Here is a 10332-nt window from a genome sequence, read left to right on the forward strand (position 1 = left end):
TTGCCTCGTATTCCTTTAATTCTCTAACTTAGCTTGCTCCTCTTTGCTCACTTATCGAATTGCCTGATACTCAAAATTCTTGTTCTTTGATACTTCAAGCATTTCTTCCTTGGTCATTTAACCTACATTTGAAATGGAAAAGGGCCATAGCAGCTATGTTAGTTCTCAAAACTTAACTATACCACATCTAAAGGGAGAACTTGTTGTGTAGCAAGTGTGAATTAGAAGTCCAACATCGATTAGAAAAATGGAGGTTGAACGTTTTATAAGTGAGAGGACTCATAAATTTACTGCCTTAAGATTTTAGGTGAAGATGTGATGTCTAACTTTCTTGTAAATCCTGGACGTTTAACTCATTGGCGTTCCCGTAACTCATCGAACTTCCTTATATTCCTTATATAAGTAATTCACAAAAGATATTATAAAAACTTTTACATTATAATTTTATTTGTATCGTCAACTTTCCATCAAGTATACATGACAAATAGTTGTTCAATAACCCAGAAGTTTGCCCTGTTTTATCAAATATTAATTCATTTGCTAATTAAATTTACCTTTATTTTCATTTTCATCACTTTTTTTTATACCAAGTTATTCAAAAGTACTTAACGAGTTTTACTAGAAAATAAATAGTTCAAGAGAATCCAAATTCGATTTCTGAATAAAATATTTTTTAACTAGACTTTTCTTATCTTTTGACAAAACTCTTACTAAATTCTTAGATTTTGGAGAAAAATCATTCAAGTATTCACCAAACTTTTCTTACAACTAGACAGATCTCATTCTCATCAACATTCAAGTATTAACCAGACTTTTCTTACCTTTCGACTGATCTCATTATCGTCGGATAGAACAGGAGAAATAAAAAAAATCATCACTTTTTTCTTACTTCCTTAAACAATTTTTGTAAGGTTTAAGTGGGGCAGGGTGGTACGTGAAAGTTTGTCTGGGAGTGAGTCAGAATATGCGAACAAGATAGAGAAAGTGAAAGAGAGAGAGTGTTGTATATAGCTATAGCTGTTTCTTCCTGCTTACACACATCCTATATGTCGTTACATGACAAAAGTTTGGGTCCACAAAACCGTAGGCCATACACCCTCTCTCTTTCTCTCATTAAAATTTCAATTTGTAAAATTTAATTCTTACAAAAGCATTCAACAAAATCTGGAAAAAAGTTTTTAAAAGAGGAAAAAAAGGCAGAGAATATTAATAAAGAGTGAGAAAAAAAAGGTCCAAGTGAAATGGTGCATGTGTGTATAATATGTGTTGGTGTATATGCATGACACCAAATCAATCAAAAGATTCATAATGAATCTACCTCAGAAATTTTTCATTTAAAATAAACCCAACTTGAGAGAAAAATTCATATCAAGCATAGTCATGGAGAATTGATTTTCATTTTTGTTTGACCCTCTTAACTCATCTCTCTACTTCAGCTTCTTGATTTTCCAATATTGATATGGCAGCATCATTTTCAGCTGCATCTTTCTTTACAATCACAGAAGAGGATCAGAATCAGATGAATCAACAGAATTCATCAACACCTTCATCATCAACAACTCCAACTGCACCAACTCAGAAGAAAAGGAGAAACCAACCTGGAAAACCAAGCAAGTTTCTTCAAATTTTATCTAAAATATTTAATTTAACTCATCTAGTATCATTTAATTTCCAAACAATATTTTATATATACTTTTTTTTTTGGTTTCATGTCTTACAAATACAAATAATATTTTGTTTTGTGTTTGACCACCTTATAAATAATATTTTATTTTAATTTTGTTATTTTTTATGTCTTAACCCTAATTTTGATACATGTATAATTTTATGATTGTTAAATTAAATATTATAAATTGAAGAGCTGTGTCTTTATTAGGTTTTGTCAATTTAATTAAATTATTAATTATTTTGTTATACTTGTTATGATTATTTGTTTTCTAATATTTTTTGTTTGGCTTTTTTCAATGAAAACAGATCCAGATGCAGAAGTGATAGCACTGTCTCCCAAGAGCCTAATGGCAACAAACAGATTTGTATGTGAAGTGTGCCAAAAAGGGTTCCAAAGGGAGCAAAATTTACAACTACATAGAAGAGGACACAATTTGCCTTGGAAGCTAAAGCAAAAGAGTAACAAAGAGCCAAAGAGAAAGGTTTATTTGTGTCCAGAACCAACATGTGTTCACCATGACCCTTCAAGGGCACTTGGTGATCTCACTGGAATTAAGAAACACTATTTTAGAAAGCATGGTGAGAAAAAATGGAAGTGTGAAAAGTGTTCTAAGAAATATGCTGTTCAATCTGATTGGAAAGCTCATTCTAAGACTTGTGGTACTAAGGAGTATAGATGTGACTGTGGTACTCTCTTCTCCAGGTAATAACAACTTATACGTAATTAATCCGTTCCAATTTTTCTATTGCGAGTTCTTTCGCTATGGATTTTTGTTAATGAAATTTTATGTATAGTTGATAGCATGGTTTTAAATTACGATTGTGGTTGCAATATTTCGCGCTGCAAATATTTATATATACTACCAGAAAATGTGATTGATATGGTTGAAATTGCAGTTTTACATAACCGTGCAACTGTTGTAGAGCATCCAAATTTCGATTATAACTGCGAAACAATTTTTAAGACCATGGAAAGGAGATGAAATTTTTATATTTGAAGCAAAAAAAGGAATGATTGTTTGATTTGGTTTAGTTCATTTGGTCATTTGGAATAGGGCTTATTAGAATTTTGGTGCCCATAGGGTGGAAAAGGCCTAAGATGCTTTTCATTTTCTATTGAGTTTGGTTTGCTTCCATATTTTGATTAAGATTATGTGTTTCTCTTTCTCTCGTAAGCTTTCCTTTGTCATCTTGCCCTCATATTTTGTAGGGTGACCAAGTGAAATGAAAGCAATTAAACACCCCCCACGTGAATAATCTTTGAAAATAAAAAAAAATAAAAACACACGGAGGAAATAGCACCCTAAACAAAAGATAAAATTATTATTTATTTTTTTGGCAAAAAATATAGTTGAAAAAATAAACTCAACATTTCTATCATTTTACCTTGGAAACACCCTAGTTTGATCCATATTCATGATGTTATGCATAGGACTTTCTTGACTAAATTCCATGAATTAAGAAATTATTAGTAGTATTAAATTTGTTAAGTGAAAAATTCATTATATATCATTCCATTATAATATATATTATTAAGATTTGAAATAAGAATGAAGATCTAATTTAGTTCTTCATAATTTTCTCACGGCATAATTCAGTCCTCGCATAACATAAACCCAAATTAATCATTAACATTTTTATTTTTGGGTCAAATTAGTCTCTAATTCATTATATCAGAGGAACTAATTTGTTGTCGGTATGAAAATCCGAGGACTATAAATTGATCCACATTGTTCTCTAGTGAGTTGGCAAAGTGTCTTCAGTTTCATTTCAGTAACGTGCTCCTTTGTAGGTGCTTCTTATTTTGTGATAACGTCAGGGTCTAACAAACCCTATCTTTTCTTTTCCCCTCTATTCCTTGTTTGTACTATTTCCTTTTCCTCTTTTGGTACATTTTTAATTGAATTGATGGAGTAGCTGAGCTATACCTACACGTTGTGTTATCACAACTATACAAACAAAATAGTACACAACATGACATTACTTACACACGGATAGATTCTCTTTACAATTTTGATGCCTTCTAAATTACTCAAAGAAAGTACCTTACCAAAATTGTCCATCCTCACAATACCACATGTTCACCTTTAGTTAGAATTGTTGGGTGATGATTGAGTGGTTTCTTCATTAAGCTTGATAAATTGTATTTTAAATATGACCCGAAATTTGAATTATTTGATCCTCATTCAACAATTTTGAATCAAATTGCCCTGACGATCTTCATTTTAACATTGTATTTTGTACGATTACCCATTCTACTCGGTTTTTTTGCCATTAAAAAAAATGGCGCCGATGTTATTTCTATATACTTGCCGCAATACTTATCATGATATACCAATGTTAATTGATCGATCATTTGATATCTAATTAAATGAATTAAGTTTACAAAAATGTTGTATACAGCGAAAGGATGTTTCACGAAACATCTCGATGGGCTCAACAAAAAAAAACTCCTTAATTTTTGTAACTGCATTGTGTGGGTGGTGGGGTCCCCTTTTTTTTTTTTGTTACCACTACACTTGGCCTTTCGGGATGCTTTCGCTGGCATTTTTATCGTGATGTTTAGCATCACTCTTAAGTTTATCATGTGTAACAAAAATACAAACAATGCTTGAAAAATGAAGGTAGGAGTTTGTTACTTACTTTAGCTAATCTATCTAAAATAACTATTATTAATTTGTTACTGCAGAAGAGACAGTTTCATCACACATAGGGCCTTTTGTGATGCACTAGCTCAAGAAACTTCAAGACAACCACAACCAAACCTAATCACCAACACTTCCATTAATAACTCCCAACTATTTCGAAATATTAGTAACAACAACAATAACAACATGTCCTTAGCCTTATCTCAAATTCCTCAACAACATATCTCTTCCATCCATGGCCAAAACGACAGCAACCAAACTAGTGAAATCTTGCGTTTTGGCAACACAAGAACTTCACAATTTAACAATATTCTATCCCCACCCCCACAACAAACTCTTCAAACCCCTCCATTTAATTTCATCACACAACAAAACCAAAACTACCATCATGATCAATCACAACCACAACCATTCCAAGGATTAATATCATTGTCCGAACTCAACAACAACAACATGTTTTCTGAAAATTTCAACAATGAAGGGTCAAATGATTTCTTCTCTGAAAATTCTATGATGTTTGATCATAATAGCCAAACAAGCGCAAGCCCTATCTCTCCTCACATGTCAGCAACAGCTTTGCTTCAAAAAGCTTCTCAAATGGGTGCAACTTCAAGCACCACCACCACCAACAATACTTCTTCTTCAATACTAAGAAGCTTTGGTCATGTTTCTTCCTCTGCAGCAACAAAGGTTAATGGTGGTGGTGATGGACTCACTAGAGATTTTCTTGGAGTTGGTCAAATAGTTATGAGAAACATGAATGGAGGAGTTGGTCAAAGAAGTCAACGTAATTTCAACTTGGAAGCAGAGAATAATGGAAATATTGGTGGTGGAGGGAACTTTGAGTGAGTGTGTGAATCTTTGTTGGACATGCAGTGTTTGATAGAAAAAACAAAAGGTACATTCAAATATCACTGATTTTTCTTTTTTCTTAAAGAAATTATCTATATGTGATGATTACCTTTTCATACTGTGATGATTAAAGTAAGATTTCATTGGTAAATGTGTCTATTTTACATATCAATGTTTTTATACTATTTTGTGTATGTACTCCCTCCGGTCACTATTATAAACAAATTTTGACTTTTTAGGTTCATTCAATAAATGATGTATGTGGTCTACAATATAGACCACATACATCATTTATTGAATGAATCTAAAAAGTAAAAATTTGCTTATAATAGTGACCGGAGGGAGTAAGTATTATTAGCTCTAACTTTTTATTTTTGTTAAAAATACACTATTTTTTTAAAAAAAAAACAAATACATTTATAAAGGATATTTTTATAAAATTATTTTTTGTAATTTTGGATTTTTTTTGTCAAAAAAAAAAAATATATTTCAGGGCAGATTAATTATGTGAGAAATTTTAGAAATACAGAACCTAACATATATACTCTTTTAAAATTTCGAATTTTCTTATTTTATCCACTATAATTATGGATTCATCAAATGCACTTATTTTATTGAATTGGTAAGATTAATTCAATATCAAAAGGCCATTCATTCCAACACATAATTTTATAACCTATGTTAGAATTTTAACAAATAAGCAGTAGTATATTTTCTACCCGTGATGTAATGAAAAAATATAGTTATAAAAATTTGAAAAATTAGTGTGTTTTCAAACCAACCCATGACTACAGTTCCAGCTATTGTATTTTTTGTTTTGAAAATAAAAAGGTGTCATAATATTGTGACCCTGACACACATGTTATCTTGCATGGAGGGAGACAGCGACGTAGTGCAGAACTTTGTTTCTTCCATTGTCTTTTCCTTTTTATTTGGTACGAGTATCATTTTTGGATATATTTTAGTTTTAGGGTTGGCAGAGTCACGAGTGTCCTTCTACTTGATTGGTGGGGTATGGCCAAACATGTCTCTGCCCTTATCAACTCAGATGCTTTTTTTGTGTCTCTTTCATATGTGTCATTTTCAACTTTTAATTCTCATTTATTTAGCTTAGCAATAATTAATAGTGATCACTATTATGAAATATAGTTTTTTTCGTCAAAAAAGAATATGAAATAGTATAGATTAAAATATGAAACAAGACTTACAATTTTTCATGTTTGGCTTTTAGCAGGATGTCCATTTTGTTGCACAAGAAGGAAAAAAAAACTCATGCAAGTCCATCTAATTTGGTTTTCGGGAGCAGCATTGCGGAATCATATATATAATATATTGGAGCTTAACTATGTATATATTATTATAACTATATAAGCATAAGAAAAGAAAAAAAAAATGGAAGTTGGAAGTACATGAAAATTGGTATTAGATTTCAAACCAATTTCTTTGAAATTTTCGTGGTGTAACTTAATAGATTTTCTTGTAAGATGTTTTAATATGTAATGTAAATTGGAGTACAAGTCACAGCGCTTAATTGTATTATAATTTATATTATATATAGAAATATTATCATCATATGTATGTACTCTTTTCCTAGCTTATATGGTACATTTTTTAGCAGCTGCACAAGTCAGTTTGAAATTCTTATACCTACAAAAATTGATATTTAGAGATGAAGAAAGTGAAGAAATGAATTATCACCAAATTTGATTGGAAGATCATTTTGAAAGTTTAATTCATTGGTTGTTTAAATGCTAATCACTTGAGTAATGTCATTATTGAAAATCAGGGCTGAGTCTAGAGATTTGCAGTCTTTGCAATATTTAGGTTTAAACCTAATTTATTAGAAATTTTATTTATTATTTTATTTTTTAGCTTTAAAAATTTTTACAAAAATTATATAACCAAGTTACTTCGAAACTAACCTCATATTTCAGTCGGGCCTATTCAATTACATTTTATTCAATATATTAATTTTTACTCAATATCTATGAGTAAAATAGTCATATAATTAGGGATGACAATGGGTACTCTTCAGACACTGTATTATAGTGTTCATCCCCATACATGCGTTTATAAAAAATTCTCGTACCCGAACTCATACCTCCATCCACGTACCCTAAGAGCATGTATCCACGTTCATTGCCCGCACTTTAACAATAAAAAGACAATAAATAACAAAAAATATCACAACTTAACTAAATATGATCTTAAATCTCGTAAATCAACTGATGAAATATTACACATTGTAGTATTTATGCAAATAAAAAGGATCTAGAATCTATACTATATATAAAGAAAACAACTCCTTTCAGCTCTTTTGGGCTGACTTTTTTCTTTCCAAAATTGCCTCAATTTTCAATGCAAATAACTCATGTAACAAATAGATAAGAATAAATTTAAATATTAAACAAAATGTAACAAACACGATATGAATATATATATATATATATATATATATATATATATCTGATTTTTTTTTCCTTTATCATTTAAAAAGTGTAACAAACTAGATGAGTATATTTATATTTACTTTTTTATTATCCCAATTATACCCTTAAACAACCTTTTCTATAATAAAGATTGTTGTTGGTGTCATTAAAAAAAAGGAATTTAGAATATATTTTTTGTTATATTATTGGTGTCATTGAAATAGATAGTCATAATTAGTTTGGTTTGTTATAACTTGAAAGTAACAATCATTTATATTTTTGGTTTTAATCAAAATCAAAATTCCATAAAATAAAATAAAAATATCATTCATAATTTTCAAACGTTAGCGCAATAAAAATAGCGAAAAGTCTTTTCGTTAGTAATATATAATATTTTCCCAACAAAGTAGTAGAATTGATTCTACTAACCCCAGAAGCTAGGAATACTAGCTTCAAGCTAAATCAATTCCAAGCCTTAGAATCAATTATATTTTGTTGAAGCCAAACATATATTTTAAGGACAGATCACGTTTTTATATATCAAACATGTGTTATAGAGGTTGTAACGTGCAACCAAACAAGTACTTAGAAGGTTGCTTTACAATTTCAACGTGTGGAGAAGAAATATGATAAGTCTTAAAGGGCGTTTGTTTTCCTGCTTAAGAAAACATTCCTGGAGTCTAATGCTGAGAATAAATATCCCTTTATTTGGTAGAAGGGAATCTAGAAAAAAAAGGGTGGGAATTTTTTTTTTATAGTGATACACTTTTAAGTACAAAAATTTGTATTACCAATACTTTTTTTTATTTACAAATATTAACAGATACTTTTATAAAAAACTCAGTGTCGCTCTAAATATTTATAAATAATATATGTGTGTATAAATAAAACAGTTAACATCCATTTATACATTGGACAGTCGTCCACCTCGACCGTGCTCGGAACCACTAATATAAGAACGTATTAGAAAAATATAAAGAGGTTAAGAACGTATTGGATAAAGCGGCGTCTAACGCTTTTGGGAGAGTTATACCAAAACTTATACACTAAAAATAGCAAAGAATTGACTAGTATGGTTGATAGTGGTGTTGAGATAAATTTCAAATTCCTTCTTAAGTTGATGTTTTAACGACAACAAATTTATATGAATTGAAGAGATAATATGATTACGATCCATGTTAAATTCTAACAAATTTTGTTGAATGTTCTTTATAACAGTATATTACAAATGCAAAAATATCTAAGAAACATGAATCTTAACATTATCAAATGTTTAGAAGGACTTCAGATTTACCAGAAGAACTTGAGAATGAGATATGAGACGTCTAATGGACACTGCAAAAATTGAAGACAAGATTGACCAAGGAATGTGAGATCATAATTTTATCCATCTCAATCTTACGAACAATTTTTTTTTTTCAATTTAAAGAACTTCATAATAGACTTCAACATTATTTTAAATTGTCTATCAGAATATCAAATAGGCACAAGTTACTTATCAGAAGATCAAATAGGCAGGTCAGAAGTTAGGATCAAAACTTTTTGAAGAATATAACCAAGATCAATTATACTTAAGGTTGATAATCAGTTAGATTAAAAGTGTTGGTCGAAGGATACATGGGATTGAAATCCCAAACATTAGAAGCAGATCAAAAAGGACTTTGTAATGAGAAATTCATAAAACATCAAAAGGAATGATGACAGAAACATAACCATGAGTGCACAAGAAGATCATAAGTTGAGAAACAGTGCTCAACAACGATATTACAATAAATATCAAAGACTTATGCTTAATTAACTAATATTAGTATTGCATAAAATTATAGTTATAGTATATATATAATGTGCGTGTGTGGGGGTGGGTTGGGCACTAGAGTGCATGTACCCGTGGCCACACCCGTTCAAATTTGCTGGCATTTACTCAAGTCCAGACTCAGTCCAAACAATGCGGGTATTTACCTGTCTGTCGTAGGTATTTTCTGAAGTTGTCCATTGAGCTTGAATCCAATTGTCATCCCTATATATATATATATTGTGTAAAATAGACATATTCTCATATAATTATACTATTGTAGATTAAGTATAATAGTCATATAATTATATGAGTATATGACAATTATACTTAATCTATCTTACAACATAATTAGTCTCAAATAGGACTATTTAATTTTAATTTTTTAAAGAGAATATAAAATAAGAGCTCCAAAGAGGAATGAAACTGAAACCTATCACAATAAGTGGGAGTGACCCAAACTTACACGTCTTAAAATTATTCTCATAATTTCAAGTTGTTGGATGAGGTCATACCCTGAGTGCTCCACACCAAGTCAACTAAAATAAGAGCTCTTATACACTGATCACCCTAGGTGGCAGTACCACTCCCATACCACCATTGTGTGTCATTTTTAATAATAATTTTTTTTCTTTGCAAAGTCATACGAAAAAGGAAAAAAAATCTTTTCCCGTTTCTCTCTCTTTTCCATTCAGTCCCAACTCTATCTCTCTTTCTACCACCCCATTATGATTTTTTTCCCATACCTCACTGGCAAGACGATTTCCTTCGCCATTTTAGCCGTAGTCGCCACCGTTTGTCGATCTCCTCCCACTTTGCTTCTGTCATCGTTGTGTCCTGACTTAAATCTATCCATTTTTCTCTCAATCGGTGTTAAATTGAAGGTGAGTTTTTTTTTTTTTTTTGCCTTTCAATGGGTGAGATGAGATTGTAAAAGAGGCTG

The 10332-nt window shown here is 30.6% G+C and overlaps 1 protein-coding gene across 2 annotated transcripts; it reads left to right on the forward strand.

Moving 5' to 3' along the window:
* The first annotated feature begins 1144 nt into the window (after positions 1-1144).
* On the forward strand, positions 1145-6740 carry LOC146953511 (protein indeterminate-domain 4, chloroplastic-like). 2 transcript variants are annotated; one of them, XM_085710431.1, is made up of 4 exons: positions 1145-1610; positions 1975-2371; positions 4358-5214; positions 6400-6740. In XM_085710431.1, the coding sequence occupies exons 1-3, from the start codon at positions 1460-1462 to the stop codon at positions 5163-5165; spliced, it is 1356 nt and encodes a 451-aa protein (XP_085566557.1). In that variant the 5' UTR covers positions 1145-1459; the 3' UTR covers positions 5166-5214; positions 6400-6740. The 2 variants fall into 2 exon arrangements, with proteins under 2 accessions (XP_085566557.1, XP_085566553.1); XM_085710427.1 differs by having other exon boundaries at positions 6403-6740.
* Positions 6741-10332: the final 3592 nt, after the last annotated feature.

This window comes from Medicago sativa, chromosome 1 (genome assembly GCF_051527215.1).
Source record: "Medicago sativa cultivar Bolivia chromosome 1, Bolivia_mono, whole genome shotgun sequence".
Classification (NCBI taxonomy): Eukaryota; Viridiplantae; Streptophyta; class Magnoliopsida; order Fabales; family Fabaceae; genus Medicago; species Medicago sativa.

Coding starts and splice junctions, on each gene's coding strand:
- LOC146953511 (XM_085710431.1), top strand. CDS start 1,460: ATGGCAGCATCATTTTCAGCTGCATCTTTCTTTACAATCACAGAAGAG. Junction 1,611..1,974: donor AAACCAACCTGGAAAACCAA/GCAAGTTTCTTC, acceptor CAATGAAAACAG/ATCCAGATGCAGAAGTGATA. Junction 2,372..4,357: donor TGTGGTACTCTCTTCTCCAG/GTAATAACAACT, acceptor TTGTTACTGCAG/AAGAGACAGTTTCATCACAC.